Source organism: Mustelus asterias, unplaced genomic scaffold, assembly GCF_964213995.1.
Source record: "Mustelus asterias unplaced genomic scaffold, sMusAst1.hap1.1 HAP1_SCAFFOLD_69, whole genome shotgun sequence".
Classification (NCBI taxonomy): domain Eukaryota; kingdom Metazoa; phylum Chordata; class Chondrichthyes; order Carcharhiniformes; family Triakidae; genus Mustelus; species Mustelus asterias.
The window spans coordinates 1193418-1215684 of NW_027590131.1; the positions used below are offsets into that span (position 1 = coordinate 1193418).

General features: G+C 45.2%; 1 protein-coding gene across 1 annotated transcript in view; it reads right to left on the minus strand.

The window, feature by feature from the left end:
- The window catches only part of LOC144483447 (NACHT, LRR and PYD domains-containing protein 3-like), a 117466-nt gene that overhangs the window by 57775 nt on the left and 37424 nt on the right, over window positions 1–22267 (minus strand). The window contains exons 5-9 of the mRNA XM_078202132.1: window positions 22029–22200; window positions 21874–21939; window positions 12994–13077; window positions 10679–10762; window positions 6709–6792 (exon numbers count right to left, since the gene is read on the minus strand). Coding sequence (XP_078058258.1) covers window positions 6709–6792; window positions 10679–10762; window positions 12994–13077; window positions 21874–21939; window positions 22029–22200 — 490 coding nt within the window. The remainder of the gene's footprint in view (window positions 1–6708; window positions 6793–10678; window positions 10763–12993; window positions 13078–21873; window positions 21940–22028; window positions 22201–22267) is intronic.

Here is a 22267-nt window from a genome sequence, read left to right on the forward strand (position 1 = left end):
AATCATCTTTACTCCAGATCATTGCAAGTGTTCAGCAGTGAGGGGCTAGGCCCAATCATCTTCATTTACTTCATCAATCATCTCCTTTTCATCATAAGGTCAGAAGTGGGGATGTGGGCTGATGATTGCACGATGTTCAGTTACATTCATAGAACATTACAGCGCAGTACAGGCCCTTCGGCCCTCGATGTTGCGCTGACCAGTGAAACCAATCTAAAGCCCATCTAACCTACACTATTCCAAGTCATCCATATGTTTATCCAATAACCATTTAAATGCCCTTAATGTTGACAAGTCCACTACTGATGCAGGCTGGGCATGCCACGCCCTTACTACTCTGAGTAAAGAACCTACCTCTGACATCTGTCCTATATCTATCACCCCTCAATTTAAAGCTATGTCCCCTCGTGCTAGCTATCCCCATCCGAGGAAAAAAGCTCTCACTATCCACCCGATCTAATCCTCTAATCATCTTGTATGGCTCTATTAAGTCACCTCTTAACCTTCTTCTTCCTAACTAAAACAACCTCAAGCCCCTCAACCTTTCCTCATGAGACCTTCCCACCATACCAGGCAACATCCTAGTAAATCTCCTCTGCACCCTTACCAATGCTTCCACATCCATCCTATAATGCGGCAACCAGAACTGTACGTAATACTCCAAATGCGGCCGCACCAGAGTTTTGTACAGCTGCAACATGACCTCATGGCTCCGAAACTCAATCCCTCTACCAATAAAAGCTAACACTCCATACGCCTTCTTAACAACCCTATCAACCTGGGTGCCAACTTTCAGGGAACTATGCACATGGACACCGAGATCTCTCTGTTCATCCACACTACCAAGTATCTTACCATTAGCCCAGTACTCTGTATTCCTGTTACTCCTTCCAAAGTGAATCACCTCACACTTTTCCGCATTAAACTCCATTTGCCACCTCTCAGCCCAGCTCTGCAGCTTACCTATGTCCCTCTGTAACCTGCAACAACCTTCTGCACTGTCCACAACTCCACCGACTTTAGTGTCATCCGCAAATTTACTAACCCATCCTTCCACGCCCTCATCCAGGTCATTTATAAAAATAACAAACAGCAGTGGCCCCAAAACAGATCCTTGCGGTACACCACTAGTAACTGAACTCCAGGATGAATATTTCCCATCAACCACCACCCTCTGTCTTCTTACAGCTAGCCACTTTCTGACCCAAACTGCTAAATCACCCTCAATCCCATGCGTCCGTACTTTCTGCACTAGCTTACCGTGGGGAACCTTATCAAACGCTTTACTGAAATCCATATACATCACATCAACTGCTTTACCGAAATCCAACTCTTTGGTCACCTTCTCAAAGAACTCAATTCATGACTGTTTAAATACTGAAGCAATGCATGTCCCTATACAACACGAACAAGACTGTATCCAGGCATGGGCAGATATGTGGCAGGTAACATTAACACCAGACAACTGCCACACAATGAGCATTGCCAACAGCAGATAATCTAATCGCCTGCCCATGACATTCAACAAAATTACCATCACTGAATCTTCCACTGACAATGTTCCCTGGGTTACCATTGAGACAAAACTGAACTTGACAAGCAATATAAGTTCTGTGGCTACAAGGGCAGGTAAGAGGCTGGGAATTCTGCAGCAGATATTTCCAATTTCCTGATTCCCCAAAGCCTGTTCACTGTTTAAAATGCACAAGTCAGTAAAGTGATGGAATATTCATCGCTTGTCCAAAAGAAATCAGCTCCATTGACATGCAATAAGCTCAACACTTTTAATGACAAAACAACATGCTTGATTGACAACCACTGTAGCAACTTCCAAGCCCTTGAACTCTACCCCCTAGCAGGGTGGCATATGTATGGGAACACGACCACATGAAAGTTCTCCTCCCCATCCTGATTTCGAACCATATCCCACTTCTTTCGTCAAAGTCCCGGGACTCCCTTCCTAATATACTGTGGGTGTACCTGCACCACATGGACTGCAGAGGTTCAAGTCAGCGGCAGCTCATCACCAACTTTCAAGGGAAGATAAGATGGGTAATAAATGCTGGCCTCACTAACCAGGCTCAAATCTTTACAATGAATCTGAGAAAAATGCCTCAGCTACTAACATAAGAACTTGAGAACTAGGAGCAGGAGTAGGTCATCTGGCCCCTTGAGCTGCTCCGCCATTCAGTAAGATCATGGCTGATCTTTTCGTGGATTCAGCTCGCTCACCATAACCCTTAATTCCTTTACTGTTCAAACATTTATCTATCCCTGCCTTAAAAACATTCAATGAGGTAGCCTCAACTGCTTCACTGGGCAGGGAATTCCATAGATTCACAACCCTTTGTGTGAAGATGTTCCTCCTCAACTCAGTCCTAAATGTGCTTCCCCTTATTTTGACGCCAGGCCCCCTCGTTCTAGTTTCACCCGCCAGTGGAAACAACTTCCCTGCTTCTATCTTATCTATTCCCTTCATCATCTTATATGTTTCTATAAGATCTCCCCTCATTCCTTTGAATTCCAATGAATATAGGTCCAGTCTATGCAGTCTCTCCTCATAAGCCAACCCTCTCAACTAGGGAATCAACCTCGTGTATCTACTCTGCACCATCTCCAGTGCCAGTATATCATTTCTCAAGTAAGGAGACCAAAACTGTATACAGTACTCCAGGTGTGGCCTCACCAGCACCTTATACAGCTGCAATGAACCCTATCCCTGATTCATCATTAGTTTCCTGGAGATGTCTGGCATGTTGTTCTCTAATTTACTGTAAATTCTGATGCAAAGCAATTATTTGACATATCCACATTTCCATATTTTCACTGACAATATCACTATTATCAATTTTCACAGGGTTTACATTATTACTAACCACCCAAATGTAACTGAAAAAAATGTGTTGATTTAATATCACTCGCAAGTTTCCTTACGTGCTCTTAAAATATGTGTTTTCAGGCTTTGCTGTTCTTTCAAGGTAGCAGTATCTATACTAATTTTGTATTGTGTAAAAGGGGTGTGAGGAACAGGTAACTACGCCGGAGTAAGACAGAGACTGAGATCAGCAAATTAGCTTCAAGTGGGATTTCAGCGCTTGAGGGAAAGAGGTGTGGTACACACAGGAATGATTTTAAGCTAATTAAATGACCAATTTAACTAACTAAATAACATAAGGACCAATGGCAGCATTGGTGCTATGTTCTAGCTGTGGAAATGTGGGAGCTTTTGGACACCAAGGCGATTCCTGACACACACATCTGCAGAAAGTGTAAGCAGCTGGAGGAAATCCAGATCAGGAATACTGATCTGGAAGCTGAACATAAGACAGTGTGCAACATCAGGCAGAGAGAGAAATAGCCTATCACTTTGTTCCAAAAGAATATAGTGAGGGGGATTGACACTGTTCACTGCAGTAAAGAGCAAGAGTGCAAAAAATGTTGCCTGCCAAGTGCCAGGTTGAGGCAGAAGAATGGGTCTAAGACGTGTGTTCTTCACTTAAATAAAGAGGTAGCAGGTAAAAATGGCAAACATTGATAGTAGGAGTTTTTACAAGTATTCAAACAAGAAGAGAGCCGGTACAGTTGGTGCTGGTCCTGTGGAGAGTGACAATGGGGAGAGACGAGCAGATAATACTGAACTGGCGGATGAAGTGAACACATAATTTGCTGCTGTCTACACTCTAGAGGATACAAAAGCATTCAGTAATAGCTGTAGGACAGCTATTAGGAGAGGAACATGATAAAGTTGCAATCGCGAGAAGGATTGGTACTGAGCAAACTGCTAGAGCTGCAGCTGACAGATCGAGATGGCATTCATCCTTGGATCTTAAAGAGGTGGCTAATGAGGTACTGGTGTTAATTTCCTAAAATTCCCTAGTTTGTGAAGCGGTTCCATCAGGCTGAAAACCCGATAAACCTAACCCGTGTATTCAATAAGGGATGGAGGTTAAAAAACGATACTATAGGCCAGTTACTTGTAACAGGTACTGTTACAGGTAAAGCATTCAAATCGATCATTAAGAAGGTCATACCTGGACACTCAGAGAAACTCAAGGAAATCTGGAAGAGTCAGCATGGAAAGGGAAATCGTGCTGAACTAATTTACTGGAGTTCTTTGAAGGATCAGTGACACCGTGGATAAAGAGGAGCCTGTAGACATGCTGCACTTGGATTCCAGAGGCCATTTGGGGAGGTGCCACATCAAAGTTTTGTGGAAAATAAAAGGTGACAGTGCAGGGAGTAACATAATAGTATTGATAGAAGATTGGCTGGCTGGTAGAAAACAGAGTATTGATGAATGGGTGCTGTATCCGATTGGCCGGCTGGGACCAGTGGAAAGCTGCAAGCGTCTATGCTGCGGCATCAACTTGTTACAATATTTATGAATGAAATAGACGAGAGAAGCAAAGGCATCAAGGTTAAATTTACAAATGATACAAACATCGGTAGAAAAGGTTCTTGTGAAGAGGATATAAGGAGGTTGTGCATGGGTGAGTAAGTAAAACTGACAGATGGAGTATTATGTGGGAGAATGTGAATCTGTTTGCTTTGGCAGGGAGGATAAAAGAAACAGTATTACTAAACAGGAGAATGGCTGCAGGATTCTGATGCATTTGGATTTGGGTGTTCTCGTGCATGAGTCAGAAAAAAATAATTTGCAGGTACAGCAAGTCATTAAAAGGCGAATGGAATATCGTCCGTTATTTTGAGGGAACTTGAAGATAAAAGGATATTATGCTTCAGATTTACAGGGAATTGGGAAGACCACATCTCAAATGGCTGATGAACAGCGGATGGAGTTTAATTCAGATAAATGCGAGGCGGTGCATTTTGGTAGATCGAACCAGGGCAGGACTTACTCAGTTAATGATAGGGCGTTGGTGAGAGCGACAGAACAAAGGGATCTTGGGGAACAGGTTCATAGCTCCTTGGAAGTGGAGTCACAGGTGGGCAGAATGGTGAAGGCGGCATTTAGCATGTTTGGTTTCATTGGTCAGAACATTGAATAAAGGAGTTGGGACGTCTTGTTGAAGTTGTACAAGACATTGGTGAGGCCACACTTGGATTACTGTGTGCAGTTCTGGTCACCCTCTTATAGAAAGGATATTATTAAACAAGAAAGAGTGCAAAAAAGATTATTTACGAGGATGCTACTGGGACTTGATGGTTTGAGGTTTAAGGCGAGGCTGCATAGACTGAGACTTTTTTCCCTGGAGCGTAGGAGGCTTAGGGGACATCTTATAGAGTCTGTAAATTAATGAGGGGCAACTTTTCCCAAATGTAGGGGGGGTCTAAAACTAGAGGGCATAGGTTTAGGGAGAGAGGGGAGAGATACAATTTTCTCCACAGAGAGTAGTGAGTGTCTGGAACAAGATGCCAGAGATGGGAGTAGAGTCAGATACAATTGTGTCTTTTAAAAAGCATTTAGATGTTATATGGGTAAGATGTGTATGGAGGGATATGGGCCAAATGCAGGCAATTGGGACTAGCTTATTGGTGAACAAAAAAAGGTGGCATGGACAAGTTGGGCCGAAGGGCCTCTTTCCATTCTGTAAACCTCTATGAATCTATGAATATTGTGCCCAGTTAATTCGGGCGGCATGGTCAGTCTAAGAGGACCTAAGGACCTGTTCCGGTGCTATAATTTTCTTTGATGGAGTCAGTGAGATCAGACAGTGAGTAACCCGGGGAGGATGGAGTCAGTGAGATCAGGCAGTGTGTAACCCGGGGAGGATGGAGTCAGTGAGATCAGACAGTGTGTAACCCGGGGAGGATGGAGTCAGTGAGATCAGGCAGTGTGTAACCCGGGGAGGATGGAGTCAGTGAGATCAGACAGTGTGTAACCCGGGGAGGATGGAGTCAGTGAGATCAGACAGTGTGTAACCCGGGGAGGATGGAGTCAGTGAGATCAGACAGTGTGTAACCCGGGGAGGATGGAGTCAGTGAGATCAGACAGTGTGTAACCCGGGGAGGATGGAGTCAGTGAGATCAGACAGTGTGTAACCCGGGGAGGATGGAGTCAGTGAGATCAGACAGTGTGTAACCCGGGGAGGATGGAGTCAGTGAGATCAGACAGTGTGTAACCCGGGGAGGATGGAGTCAGTGAGATCAGACAGTGTGTAACCCGGGGAGGATGGGGTCAGTGAGATCAGACAGTGTGTAACCCGGGGAGGATGGAGTCAGTGAGATCAGACAGTGTGTAACCCGGGGAGGATGGAGTCAGTGGCTCAGTTCAGTAGTTGCCATCCAAAGTAAACATCCGAACACTACATGAATAATAAAAGTTAGGATCAATTTAGCCAGGTTCGATCCTGAGATTTGACTTGTCCAGTGGTATCAGCTGGAATTTTAACTCACTGTTTAAACCGTGCTGCAGTTTGTTGGGGTGTATTTTACCGTCCCACATGGCTGGAGAATCAGAGCGGGGGAGGGGCAGATCATGGAAAGGTCCGTTGATCTCGAGTGGGATTTTCTGGTTTCGTCACTGTCTGGATTCACCTTATAGCCCCCAGCTATCTATTGGACAGTACCAGAGCTCATGAGCTCCCTACATCTGTGACTGGGATGAACCTCTAGATGGTCACTCAATTCCTCTTCCTGCTCAGACCCTGTTCTCTTTTAACTTTGTATTTGAACCGTTGATTCTTGCTCAAAATCTGGAACTTTGTCCTGTATGAAATTACGATTTTAATTATTTTCTGAACCTACCCGCATCCATTTTCACTCTTGTTGAAGATGTTGGATCTGATCCTTCAGCCCCGGTGGTGTTAGACGATCCCATATTCTGACACTCTGTAATAAATACAATTTTCCATGTAAAATTCCACCGAGAAACACCTCATTACAGCCATACCTTTTACATGTAATATTTCAGGAAATTTATTTGCGACACGGAGTCACTGCTAATTCTGTTCAATTCTTGAAATATAAAGAGAAGGTGCTGGAAAATCCCAGCAGGTCTGGCAGCATCTGAATGAAAGAAAACAGAGTAAACATGTTGAGTCCACGATGACTCTTGGTTCGAACCTCAATGTTATCTCTGTTTCTCTCTCCACGATGCTGCCACAGCTACTGAGTTTTTCCAGCATTTTCTGTTTTTGTTCCAGATCTCCAGTCGTTCATTTTTACTCGACCTGTGTATTCTGATTTGAAACGCGTCCAGGCAAGCCCAGGCAATCTGAAAATGTTCTTTCTCCATTGGGCTTGGCTTTCTTTCAGCAGCATCACAGGTAGAGACCGCTGACATTCCCTGTCAGTCCTCAATAACCAGTTATTAATAATTATAATTTAAATTATGCTCAGTTCCAGACAAGATGCTGAGTTGTTTGAGCTCAATATAGGCAGTTCCCAATACCAGCTATCTATAGGACAATTCCAGTACTCAGGAACTCCCTCACCCGTGACGCTGATGTCACTCCAGATGGTCACTCACTTCCCTCTTTCTACCCAGCCACTAGAAATATTTACCTCACAAAATGCAGCATCTCTCCTGGAACCAAACATAGTTTTACTTCCAATTATTAATAAGTAGTTTCAGTTTCCTCAGGACTTCTTTGTCTGGTAAACTAACAGTCCAGGCTCAATTCCCTATCAAATCTATCCATTGAGTCATCTGGAGAAGAGCTTTTTGCTTCATTCAGACACTTGCACGTGCAAAGACCTCTGTGCGTCGGATAGATTCTAATTATCAGATTAGCAAAGTAATCTGTTGCGCAATTAATAACCGGTCTCCGTTCCCAAAAGGACCTGTTTGTTTGGTAAACTCACAGTGCGGGTGCAATTCCCTCTCTATCAAATCTATCCATTGTGTCATCTGGAGAAGAGCTGGATGAGTATTACAGACACTGCACGCTTCCAGGTGCACAGATCGGTGTCTATCTGACACCTGCACCAGTCTGCCAGGAGGGACCCAGTCAAAGGATCATTAAGATCATTGAAAGAATGTGTCCGCTTTGCTATGGGTACGATTGTGCAAAGCCCGACTGTGATTTACTTCAAGGTGAAAGTGAATGGAAAATTTGGGTTTGAGGGTATAAAGCTACAGGAGGATGGAGTCAGTGAGATCAGACAGTGTGTAACCCGGGGAGGATGGAGTCAGTGAGATCAGACAGTGTGTAACCCGGGGAGGATGGAGTCAGTGAGATCAGACAGTGTGTAACCCGGGGAGGATGGAGTCAGTGAGATCAGACAGTGTGTAACCCGGGGAGGTTGGAGTCAGTGAGATCAGACAGTGTGTAACCCGGGGAGGATGGAGTCAGTGAGATCAGACAGTGTGTAACCCGGGGAGGATGGAGTCAGTGAGATCAGACAGTGTGTAACCCGGGGAGGATGGAGTCAGTGAGATCAGACAGTGTGTAACCCGGGGAGGATGGAGTCAGTGAGATCAGACAGTGTGTAACCCGGGGAGGATGGAGTCAGTGAGATCAGACAGTGTGTAACCCGGGGAGGATGGAGTCAGTGAGATCAGACAGTGTGTAACCCGGGGAGGATGGAGTCAGTGAGGTCAGGCAGTGTGTAACCCAGAGAGGATGGAGTCAGTGAGATCAGACAGTGTGTAACCCGGGGAGGATGGAGTCAGTGAGATCAGACAGTGTGTAACCCGGGGAGGATGGAGTCAGTGAGATCAGACAGTGTGTAACCCGGGGAGGATGGAGTCAGTGAGATCAGACAGTGTGTAACCCGGGGAGGATGGAGTCAGTGAGATCAGACAGTGTGTAACCCAGGCAGGATGGACCGATTAGCGAGAGGCAACATGGTTTTGTGAAGGGGAGGTCGTGTCTCACTAACTTCATCGAGTTTTTTGAGGAAGTGGCGAAGATGATTGATGAGGGTAGGGCAGTGGACGTTATTTATATAGACTTCAGTAAGGCCTTTGACAAGGTCCATCATGGCCGACTGGTGATGGTGCAGTCGCATGGGACCAGGGGTGAGCTGGCACGGTGGATACAGAACTGGCTCAGTCAAAGAAGACAGAGGGGAGAAGTGGAAGGGTGTGTTTCTGAATGGAGGCCTGTGACAAGTGACGTTCCTCATGGATCAGTGCTTGAAACTTTGCTGTTTCTAATATATATATATTATATATATATAATGATTTGGAGGAAAATGTAACTAGATTGATTTGTAAGTTCGTAGACGACAGAAAAGTTGGTGGATCTGCAGATAGCGATGATGACCATCAAAGGATACAGCAGGATATAGATCGGTTGGAGGCTTGGGTGGAGAGATGGCAGATAGAGTTTAATCCAGACATATGTGAGGTAATGCATTTTGGAAGGTCTAATCCAGATAGGAAATATACAGTAAATGACAGAACCCTTAAGAATATTGATTGACAGAGGGATCTGGGTGTACAGGGACACAGGTCACTGAAAGTGGCAATGCAGGTGGAGAAAGTAGTCAAGAAGGCAAAGGCACGCTTGCCTTCATCGGTTGGGGCACTGAGTTTAAAAATTGGCAAGTCATGTTGCAGCTTTATAGAACCTTAGTTAGGCTGTGCTGGGAAAAATAGTGTTCAATACTGGTCGTCACACTACCAGAAGGATCTGGAGGCTTTGGAGAGGGTACAGAAAGGATGTTGTCTGGTATGGGGGGCATTAGCTATGAAGAGAGTTTGGAGAAATTTGGTTTGTCCTCACTGGAACGACGGAGGTTGAGGGGCAACTTGATAGAAGTCTACAAGATTATGAGGGGCATGGACAGAGTGGATAGTCAGAAGCTGCTTCCCAGGGTAGAAGAGTCAATTATTAGGGAGCATAGGTTTAAGGTGCGAAGGGCAAGACTTAAAGGAGATGTACGAGGCAAGTTTTTTTACACTGAGGGTGGTGGGTGTCTGGAACTCACTGCCGGGGGAGGTAGTCGAAGCAGATACGATTGTGAGTTTCAAGGGGCATTTGGACAAATACATAAATAGGATGGGAATAGAGGGATTGGGTCCCTGGAAGGGTTGGGGATTTTAGTTAATTCGGGCGGCATGGTCAGGCGAAGAGGACCTAAGGACCTGTTCCTGTGCTGTAATTTTCTTTGATGAAGTCAGTGAGATCAGACAGTGTGTAACCCGGGGAGGATGGAGTCAGTGAGATCAGACAGTGTGTAACCCGGGGAGGATGGAGTCAGTGAGATCAGACAGTGTGTAACCCGGGGAGGATGGAGTCAGTGAGATCAGACAGTGTGTAACCCGGGGAGGATGGGGTCAGTGGCTCAGTTCAGTAGTTGCCATCCAAAGTAAACATCCGAACACTACATGAATAATAAAAGTTAGGATCAATTGAGCCAGGTTCGATCCTGAGATTTGACTTGTCCAGTGGTATCAGCTGGAATTTTAACTCACTGTTTAAACCGTGCTGCAGTTTGTTGGGGTGTATTTTACCGTCCCACATGGCAGGAGAATCAGAGCGGGGGAGGGGCAGATCATGGAAAGGTCCGTTGATCTCGAGTGGGATTTTCTGGTTTCGTCACTGTCTGGATTCACCTTATAGCCCCCAGCTATCTATTGGACAGTACCAGAGCTCATGAGCTCCCTACATCTGTGACTGGGATGAACCTCTAGATGGTCACTCAATTCCTCTTCCTGCTCAGACCCTGTTCTCTTTTAACTTTGTATTTGAACCGTTGATTCTTGCTCAAAATCTGGAACTTTGTCCTGTATGAAATTACGATTTTAATTATTTTCTGAACCTACCCGCATCCATTTTCACTCTTGTTGAAGATGTTGGATCTGATCCTTCAGCCCCGGTGGTGTTAGACGATCCCATATTCTGACACTCTGTAATAAATACAATTTTCCATGTAAAATTCCACCGAGAAACACCTCATTACAGCCATACCTTTTACATGTAATATTTCAGGAAATTTATTTGCGACACGGAGTCACTGCTAATTCTGTTCAATTCTTGAAATATAAAGAGAAGGTGCTGGAAAATCCCAGCAGGTCTGGCAGCATCTGAATGAAAGAAAACAGAGTAAACATGTTGAGTCCACGATGACTCTTGGTTCGAACCTCAATGTTATCTCTGTTTCTCTCTCCACGATGCTGCCACAGCTACTGAGTTTTTCCAGCATTTTCTGTTTTTGTTCCAGATCTCCAGTCGTTCATTTTTACTCGACCTGTGTATTCTGATTTGAAACGCGTCCAGGCAAGCCCAGGCAATCTGAAAATGTTCTTTCTCCATTGGGCTTGGCTTTCTTTCAGCAGCATCACAGGTAGAGACCGCTGACATTCCCTGTCAGTCCTCAATAACCAGTTATTAATAATTATAATTTAAATTATGCTCAGTTCCAGACAAGATGCTGAGTTGTTTGAGCTCAATATAGGCAGTTCCCAATACCAGCTATCTATAGGACAATTCCAGTACTCAGGAACTCCCTCACCCGTGACGCTGATGTCACTCCAGATGGTCACTCACTTCCCTCTTTCTACCCAGCCACTAGAAATATTTACCTCACAAAATGCAGCATCTCTCCTGGAACCAAACATAGTTTTACTTCCAATTATTAATAAGTAGTTTCAGTTTCCTCAGGACTTCTTTGTCTGGTAAACTAACAGTCCAGGCTCAATTCCCTATCAAATCTATCCATTGAGTCATCTGGAGAAGAGCTTTTTGCTTCATTCAGACACTTGCACGTGCAAAGACCTCTGTGCGTCGGATAGATTCTAATTATCAGATTAGCAAAGTAATCTGTTGCGCAATTAATAACCGGTCTCCGTTCCCAAAAGGACCTGTTTGTTTGGTAAACTCACAGTGCGGGTGCAATTCCCTCTCTATCAAATCTATCCATTGTGTCATCTGGAGAAGAGCTGGATGAGTATTACAGACACTGCACGCTTCCAGGTGCACAGATCGGTGTCTATCTGACACCTGCACCAGTCTGCCAGGAGGGACCCAGTCAAAGGATCATTAAGATCATTGAAAGAATGTGTCCGCTTTGCTATGGGTACGATTGTGCAAAGCCCGACTGTGATTTACTTCAAGGTGAAAGTGAATGGAAAATTTGGGCTTGAGGGTATAAAGCTACAGGAGGATGGAGTCAGTGAGATCAGACAGTGTGTAACCCGGGGAGGATGGAGTCAGTGAGATCAGACAGTGAGTAACCCGGGGAGGATGGAGTCAGTGAGATCAGGCAGTGTGTAACCCGGGGAGGATGGAGTCAGTGAGATCAGACAGTGTGTAACCCGGGGAGGATGGAGTCAGTGAGATCAGGCAGTGTGTAACCCGGGGAGGATGGAGTCAGTGAGATCAGACAGTGTGTAACCCGGGGAGGATGGAGTCAGTGAGATCAGACAGTGTGTAACCCGGGGAGGATGGAGTCAGTGAGATCAGACAGTGTGTAACCCGGGGAGGATGGAGTCAGTGAGATCAGACAGTGTGTAACCCGGGGAGGATGGAGTCAGTGAGATCAGACAGTGTGTAACCCGGGGAGGATGGGGTCAGTGAGATCAGACAGTGTGTAACCCGGGGAGGATGGAGTCAGTGAGATCAGACAGTGTGTAACCCGGGGAGGATGGAGTCAGTGGCTCAGTTCAGTAGTTGCCATCCAAAGTAAACATCCGAACACTACATGAATAATAAAAGTTAGGATCAATTTAGCCAGGTTCGATCCTGAGATTTGACTTGTCCAGTGGTATCAGCTGGAATTTTAACTCACTGTTTAAACCGTGCTGCAGTTTGTTGGGGTGTATTTTACCGTCCCACATGGCTGGAGAATCAGAGCGGGGGAGGGGCAGATCATGGAAAGGTCCGTTGATCTCGAGTGGGATTTTCTGGTTTCGTCACTGTCTGGATTCACCTTATAGCCCCCAGCTATCTATTGGACAGTACCAGAGCTCATGAGCTCCCTACATCTGTGACTGGGATGAACCTCTAGATGGTCACTCAATTCCTCTTCCTGCTCAGACCCTGTTCTCTTTTAACTTTGTATTTGAACCGTTGATTCTTGCTCAAAATCTGGAACTTTGTCCTGTATGAAATTACGATTTTAATTATTTTCTGAACCTACCCGCATCCATTTTCACTCTTGTTGAAGATGTTGGATCTGATCCTTCAGCCCCGGTGGTGTTAGACGATCCCATATTCTGACACTCTGTAATAAATACAATTTTCCATGTAAAATTCCACCGAGAAACACCTCATTACAGCCATACCTTTTACATGTAATATTTCAGGAAATTTATTTGCGACACGGAGTCACTGCTAATTCTGTTCAATTCTTGAAATATAAAGAGAAGGTGCTGGAAAATCCCAGCAGGTCTGGCAGCATCTGAATGAAAGAAAACAGAGTAAACATGTTGAGTCCACGATGACTCTTGGTTCGAACCTCAATGTTATCTCTGTTTCTCTCTCCACGATGCTGCCACAGCTACTGAGTTTTTCCAGCATTTTCTGTTTTTGTTCCAGATCTCCAGTCGTTCATTTTTACTCGACCTGTGTATTCTGATTTGAAACGCGTCCAGGCAAGCCCAGGCAATCTGAAAATGTTCTTTCTCCATTGGGCTTGGCTTTCTTTCAGCAGCATCACAGGTAGAGACCGCTGACATTCCCTGTCAGTCCTCAATAACCAGTTATTAATAATTATAATTTAAATTATGCTCAGTTCCAGACAAGATGCTGAGTTGTTTGAGCTCAATATAGGCAGTTCCCAATACCAGCTATCTATAGGACAATTCCAGTACTCAGGAACTCCCTCACCCGTGACGCTGATGTCACTCCAGATGGTCACTCACTTCCCTCTTTCTACCCAGCCACTAGAAATATTTACCTCACAAAATGCAGCATCTCTCCTGGAACCAAACATAGTTTTACTTCCAATTATTAATAAGTAGTTTCAGTTTCCTCAGGACTTCTTTGTCTGGTAAACTAACAGTCCAGGCTCAATTCCCTATCAAATCTATCCATTGAGTCATCTGGAGAAGAGCTTTTTGCTTCATTCAGACACTTGCACGTGCAAAGACCTCTGTGCGTCGGATAGATTCTAATTATCAGATTAGCAAAGTAATCTGTTGCGCAATTAATAACCGGTCTCCGTTCCCAAAAGGACCTGTTTGTTTGGTAAACTCACAGTGCGGGTGCAATTCCCTCTCTATCAAATCTATCCATTGTGTCATCTGGAGAAGAGCTGGATGAGTATTACAGACACTGCACGCTTCCAGGTGCACAGATCGGTGTCTATCTGACACCTGCACCAGTCTGCCAGGAGGGACCCAGTCAAAGGATCATTAAGATCATTGAAAGAATGTGTCCGCTTTGCTATGGGTACGATTGTGCAAAGCCCGACTGTGATTTACTTCAAGGTGAAAGTGAATGGAAAATTTGGGTTTGAGGGTATAAAGCTACAGGAGGATGGAGTCAGTGAGATCAGACAGTGTGTAACCCGGGGAGGATGGAGTCAGTGAGATCAGACAGTGAGTAACCCGGGGAGGATGGAGTCAGTGAGATCAGGCAGTGTGTAACCCGGGGAGGATGGAGTCAGTGAGATCAGACAGTGTGCAACCCGGGGAGGATGGAGTCAGTGAGATCAGGCAGTGTGTAACCCGGGGAGGATGGAGTCAGTGAGATCAGACAGTGTGTAACCCGGGGAGGATGGAGTCAGTGAGATCAGACAGTGTGTAACCCGGGGAGGATGGAGTCAGTGAGATCAGACAGTGTGTAACCCGGGGAGGATGGAGTCAGTGAGATCAGACAGTGTGTAACCCGGGGAGGATGGAGTCAGTGAGATCAGACAGTGTGTAACCCGGGGAGGATGGAGTCAGTGAGATCAGACAGTGTGTAACCCGGGGAGGATGGAGTCAGTGAGGTCAGGCAGTGTGTAACCCAGAGAGGATGGAGTCAGTGAGATCAGACAGTGTGTAACCCGGGGAGGATGGAGTCAGTGAGATCAGACAGTGTGTAACCCGGGGAGGATGGAGTCAGTGAGATCAGACAGTGTGTAACCCGGGGAGGATGGAGTCAGTGAGATCAGACAGTGTGTAACCCGGGGAGGATGGAGTCAGTGAGATCAGACAGTGTGTAACCCGAGGAGGATGGAGTCAGTGAGATCAGACAGTGTGTAACCCGGGGAGGATGGAGTCAGTGAGATCAGACAGTGTGTAACCCGGGGAGGATGGAGTCAGTGAGATCAGACAGTGTGTAACCCAGGGAGGATGGGGTCAGTGAGATCAGACAGTGTGTAACCCAGGGAGGATGGGGTCAGTGAGATCAGACAGTGTGTAACCCGGGGAGGATGGAGTCAGTGACAACAGACAGTGTGTAACCCGGGGAGGATGCGGTCAGTGAGATCAGTCAGTGTGTAACCCGGGGAGGATGGAGTCAGTGAGATCAGACAGTGTGTAACCCGGGGAGGATGGAGTCAGTGAGATCAGACAGTGTGTAACCCGGGGAGGATGGAGTCAGTGAGATCAGATAGTGTGTAACCCGGGGAGGATGGAGTCAGTGAGATCAGACAGTGTGTAACCCGGGGAGGATGGAGTCAGTGAGATCAGACAGTGTGTAACCCGGGGAGGATGGAGTCAGTGAGATCAGACAGTGTTACCCGGGGAGGATGGAGTCAGTGAGATCAGACAGTGTGTAACCCGGGGAGGATGGAGTCAGTGAGATCAGACAGTGTGTAACCCGGAGGGAGGGCCCGCGCGCCGGAGGGAGGGCCCGCGCGCCGGAGGGATGGCCCGCGCGCCGGAGGGAGGGCCCGCGCGCCGGAGGGAGGGGCGCGCATGCCAGTGGGGGCGCGCATGCCAGAGGGGACGTGCGCGCCAGGGGGAATGTGTGTGCCAGAAAGGATGTGTGTATCAGGGAGGGTGTGTTTGCCAGAGAGTGTGTGCGTGCGTACTGGAGAGGATGTGTGTGATAGAGAGGATGTGTGTGATAGAGAGGATGTGTGCGATAGAGAGGGTGTGTGCGATAGAGAGGGTGTGTGTGATAGAGAGGGTGTGTGTGATAGAGAGGGTGTGTGTGATAGAGAGGGTGTGTGTGATAGAGAGGGTGTGTGTGATAGAGAGGGTGTGTGTGATAGAGAGGGTGTGTGTGATAGAGAGGGTGTGTGTGATAGAGAGGATGTGTGTGATAGAGAGGGTGTGTGTGATAGAGAGGGTGTGTGTGATAGAGAGGATGTGTGTGTGATAGAGAGGATGTGTGTGATAGAGAGGATGTGTGTGATAGAGAGGATGTGTGTGCCAGGAGAGGATGTGTGTGATAGAGAGGATGTGTGTGATAGAGAGGATGTGTGTGATAGAGAGGATGTGTGTGATAGAGAGGATGTGTGTGATAGAGAGGATGTGTGTGCCAGGAGAGGATGTGTGTGATAGAGAGGATGTGTGTGATAGAGAGGATGTGTGTGATAGAGAGGATGTGTGTGATAGAGAGGGTGTGTGTGATAGAGAGGATGTGTGTGATAGAGAGGATGTGTGTGATAGAGAGGATGTGTGTGATAGAGAGGGTGTGTGTGATAGAGAGGATGTGTGTGATAGAGAGGATGTGTGCGTAGAGAGGATGTGTGTGATAGAGAGGATGTGTGTGATAGAGAGGATGTGTGTGATAGAGAGGATGTGTGTGATAGAGAGGATGTGTGTGATAGAGAGGATGTGTGTGATAGAGAGGATGTGTGTGATAGAGAGGGTGTGTGTGATAGAGAGGATGTGTGTGATAGAGAGGATGTGTGTGATAGAGAGGATGTGTGCGTAGAGAGGATGTGTGTGTGATAGAGAGGATGTGTGTGATAGAGAGGATGTGTGTGATAGAGAGGATGTGTGTGATAGAGAGGATGTGTGTGATAGAGAGGATGTGTGTGCCAGGAGAGGATGTGTGTGATAGAGAGGATGTGTGTGATAGAGAGGGTGTGTGTGATAGAGAGGATGTGTGTGTGATAGAGAGGATGTGTGTGATAGAGAGGATGTGTGTGATAGAGAGGATGTGTGTGATAGATTGGATGTGTTTGCCAGGAGAGGATGTGTGTGCCAGGAGAGGATGTGTGTGCCAGGAGAGGATGTGTGTGATAGAGAGGATGTGTTTGCCAGGAGAGGATGTGTGTGCCAGGAGAGGATGTGTGTGCCAGGAGTGGATGTGTGTGATAGAGAGGATGTGTGTGAGAGACGATTTGTGCGACAAAGTCGATGTGAGATATAATGCAAGACATGAACATTTTTTTGGGGAGTGGAGTTTGGAAACTCGCAAATGACAAGCATCTGAGTGGATTCGGAGGAGAAATAGCAAACGGTATCTTGTGTGCTGATGAGACCATCATAGTTTCCTGCAATTGTACATTGTCATTCGTGTTATTCTTAGAACGTGTGTATATTGGGTGGCCTAAAGGAGTAGTAAAGGTGTATTTTATTGTAATCCATTTTTCATTGTTTAATAAATGTTCCTTTCTTGTTGCTAAAACTAAGTAGTGGTTCTGTGACTCTGTTAGTCTCTGTTTATTTTTTTTTCTTTTTAAAAGTTGCAATCCTTTGAGCCAGAGTTTAATTAAGTTGCAATCCTTTGAGCCAGAGTTTAATTCTGGGATCATCCCATCCCGTTATAACATCGACTGGAATTGCTACAGAAGTGGGGACCTGCCTGGAATTTCAAAACGTCGAGAAAGGGTAATTGGATTCTGAGTAAAAACTCAGTGGAAATGTTCACACGTGGAAGGCCAGTTACTGGATGCTGAACGGTAAAATTATTTTGGTGTTTATTGTACCACAGTTGGAATGCGAAATGCCGTTGGAAATTGCGAAGACGTTCCTGAAAATGGAAGGTGTAACACTGATGGGTTTACAGAAAGTAACTAAGACTTAGTTAACTGAATTGGCAGATAATTTGGAATGAGAGTGACTTGTCGGGGAAAGGAAAGGTGAAATTATTGAAAGTCCAGCGAAACATTTAAAATTGCAAGGGTTGTCTGACAGCCAAGTTCTTCAAAAAGGAGGGAAATTGGACACAAGACGGAGCTGGAGAAATTAATCGCTGCCGACTGCGTATTTCTCTGTTCATGCCGAACAAAGATCCATCGCCATCCAGTTATTAAATAACCTCCAAACAATTACCACTTATAGATATAGACACAAGAGCCAAACTATGAGACAGAAGAGAGAAGAATGCAAAGTGTTTAAGGAAGATTGAAACAAAGTGAGAATTCGCCACCCCTCTCCACATGGCAGCATCAGGGCTGCCTGAGCACCACATCCGGTATTGAGAAGTCTGAGCTGAACCCCATGCTGATTGAACTGAGAAAAGTCAGGTATGGAAAGGTCTGGTCTGAGCACTTTCCTGAACTGAGAACATTCAGAAATTCCGTAAATGAGGTCCTTGAGAAAAACATTAATTCAATCTCAGAACTGGAACAAACTGTCAGCGGGTTTTCAAAGCAGTTACTGGATTCTGAGAACAGAATGAGAAAGTTTGAAGATAACAACATAAACAACGACAAGCTACTCTTTCATTTACTCTATCGAAATAGGCAGGTACAGGAAAGATGTGAGTACCTCGGAAAATTCAGGAGACAGAATCCCCTGTGAATTTATGGAGTGCCAGAAAACTCAGAAGGCGGGGACATTATCCATTTGATCAAAAGCTCTTTCAATGAGCTACAGAAACTGCCAGTCGATGTTCGACTACAACTAGAGCGGGTTCATAGATCGCTGCAACAAAAGCCGTTGAATACTAATGCACCCCTGAGATAACCGGTGGTAAAATCGCTCAGATTCCGGACACAAGAGTATATTCTCACCAAGGCTCCAGGTGAGAAAAATCTCCAATTGAACGGAAGGCGATTCATGCTCGATAACGACGACTCACCACATCTGGAGTGGTAAACATGTGAATATACAGCTACTAAAAAGCAGCTTAGGGAGAAAAGCATAAGGTTTCAAAACATTACCCGGTGAGGCTGAGAGTCCACCTCAAGGATGCAAGCAAATTCTTTTCATCTGCATTGGAGGCTGCAGAGGGTTTGCAACATCTGGGCATCAGTGCGAGCTGATTGGAGGGGAAGCAGCTGGAAAGAACCTTGCACCACATGGCATGTTATTTGCTGATATTATTTTCCAAGAGGCAGAGATTTATTTTTTATATGCACTTTGCTTTATTCACTGATGTTCAGAAAGTTTTAGCCAGTTCACATAACGGGTGGGGCTATGAACACTTTGATGGGTGGGGTGGAGCAGTCTCAGCTGACCGTATCCATGGACACGGCTGCGCTTGTTTAGACGGGAGAGTTAACTCATGTGGCTTATCACCAATGGAGCTGTCGGCCTCAGAGTCGGAACATCTGCTCTGGAGAATTATAGTTATGAGACTCAAGTAGACATTTGATGGGTTGAATAGCGAGCCACTTTTGTTGGTTTGAGCACATTTGGTTTTCAGCACTTGGAAATGGATCAAATTTGCAGTTAACCTTTTTATGTATATAGTTTTTATCTCACAGTAATCCCAAGGGAACCATGTAAAAGCCATTGTATTGGCAGTACATTTTTCTTTCTTTTTCTCCTTCCCCCTCTCTCAATGCTTTCTTCTCTGACATCAGGCTACTTGCCCAGCTGATACTCCGGTCAGATCAATTAAATGCAGATTATTATGGATGTGTTGAAGGTAATTAGCTAGAATGTAAACCTGATATAAACCTCTTCAGGGAAAAATGCTCTCTCAGCTGAAACATCAAAGCTGCAAAATTGCATTTTTAAAGGAAACACATTTGTCAGATAAAGAACATAGTAGCTGGGCAGATCTTGGGAAAACCAGGTCTTCTTTTCCTCTCACCCATCAGGGGGAATAAGGGGTTTAGCAATCTTATTTCACAGACTGGTGAAGATTTGTGTCCACTCACAACATACGGACAATGAAGGCAAATTCGTATTGCATGATGGAACAGGAGAAGGCACGGAACTTTCATTCATGTGCCCCAAATGAGAATGATCCCCAATTCATGAAAATATTCTTCAACCTTATCTCAGCTAAAAGTACAGGATTGTCCTTATTGGGTGAGATTCGAATTGTGTTCTGTCCCAAATGGGAGACTGGCTCTCAGCATCATCAAACCCCTGCTCCAATATAAGCAAATCACTGAGAAATCGTGTTACTGAATCTGGGCTGCTGGACATATGGAAGCTTCTGCACCCGAGTAACAGAGACTTTGTATTTTATTCCAAAACTCACTGCTGTCACTCTCGCATTGACTGTTTATTTACAATTGAGTCAGAGTCTCATAGAATCATTAACAGTGACATTCTCACTATAACTCTCTCTGATCATAAGTCCATAGACTTGTGACCTGGGTCAAAAATCTACTGCAAAGAGATGGCGTTTGAATGCATCTTTCTTAAATGATGATGAGAAAATAATTACAAGGTTGTCTATAACTTAATACTGTCTCTGGCCCGATGAAACAGCGTAAAGGAACATTTAAGGGGCCGCATCATATCATTTACTTGTTCCAAAAGGAAGAAGAATAAATTAAAGTGATCAAATGCAAAAAGGTAATTCACGATTTAGAACAGCAACACAATAAGCAGCACTCATTAGCTTTGATGGTCACCCTCACAAAGGCTCGCCGAGCTCTCGATACTTGGCTTTCAGAACACGTTGAAGGGTGTTTATGAGTTGCAAAACAGAGACATTACGAGCATGTTAACAAGGCGAGCCTTGATAGTGGGGAAGGAAGCCACCAGGTCCATCGAGTGTGCACCGACTCTCCAACAGAACATCCCACCCAAGCACTTTCCCGTAACTCCACATATTTACCCCCGCTAATCCCCCGAAATTGATTAGTTAACTGAGGATTTGAACTATTTAAAGAATAAACTTGAAAAAACAAACTTGACAACGGTTCAGTGAAGTTCAGACATTCGAAGCATTTCTGGACTGTGGTGGAAAATACACAGAACAAGAAAATGAGGTTCTGGTAATTTAGAGTTGCTGAAGTGAAAAAATATAAAGCACAACAGACGAAAGATGATTGGGAAAAACAGGAATGCAGTGTGAAGGTTGTGATGCGATCAGCCATGGACTTGTTCATAAGAACATATGAAATAGGAGCAGGAGTAGGCCATCTAGCCCCTCGAGCCTGCCCCGCCATTCAATAAGATCATGGCTGATCTGAAGTGGATCAGTTCCACTTACCCGCCTGATCCCTATAACCCCTAATTCCCTTACCGACCAGGAATCCATCTATCCGTGATTTAAACATATTCAACGAGGTAGCCTCCACCACTTCAGTGGGCAGAGAATTCCAGAGATTCACCACCCTCTGAGAGAAGAAGTTCCTCCTCAACTCTGTCCTAAACTGACTCCCCTTTATTTTGAGGCTGTGCCCTCTAGTTCTAGTTTCCTTTCTAAGTGGAAAGAATCTCTCCATCTCTACCCTATCCGGCCCCTTCATTATCTTACAGGTCTCTATAAGATCCCCCCTCAGCCTTCTAAATTCCAACGAATACAAACCCAATCTGCTCAGTCTCTCCTCACAATCAACACCCCTCATCTCTGGTATCAACCTGGTGAACCTTCTCTGCACTCCCTCCAAGGCCAATATATCCTTCCGCAAATAAGGGGCCAATACTGCACACAGTATTCCAGCTGCGGCCGCACCAATGCCCTGTACAGAAGCAGCAAGACATCTCTGCTTTTATATTCTATTACCCTTGCGATATAGGCCAACATCCCATTTGCCTTCTTGATCAATGGTGGAGCAGTTTAGAGGGACCGAGGGGTCAACATTTGCTCCTAATGTGTATGGTCGTATGAATTGCAAACTTGAACCTGTGCAGAACAGATGAGGATGGACGACAAATTCAAACAATATTTAACCCTGATTCCGAGACTTCGATTTTCTGATTCCCAAATTCTGACAACTAATTATTCAGACTCTTAGAAGTGAAATAATTAGTTTGAATTCTTCACTGTCATCACTTACCTTTTAGGTTACTGGGTACTTCCGATAAACCTTGTGGGATGTTCATGTAAACAAATGCATCAGGACCTGATTAAAGGAATTACAGTCATGAAATCAGCTATGTGCAATATCAGAACAATCTGCAATGGTTAATTCACTGCGCGATTTTACTGTACCAAGTGTCGGTAATTCTCTCAGTATTTTCTCCAACTTTGGTAACCCACGGTGCATTTCCACAAAGGATTCCCACATCACCCTGAGAGCCCGAGGGCCTTTCTCTATCACCAGATTTAGGAGCAGTTTGGAACAGTCCGCGAGGTTCCCACTGTCTGCGATTTCCTTTACTTTCTGTAAAGAATAATAAGGAGCGTATTGGAAAACAGAGTGAAAGGTAAGCACTGGGAATGAGAAGGAA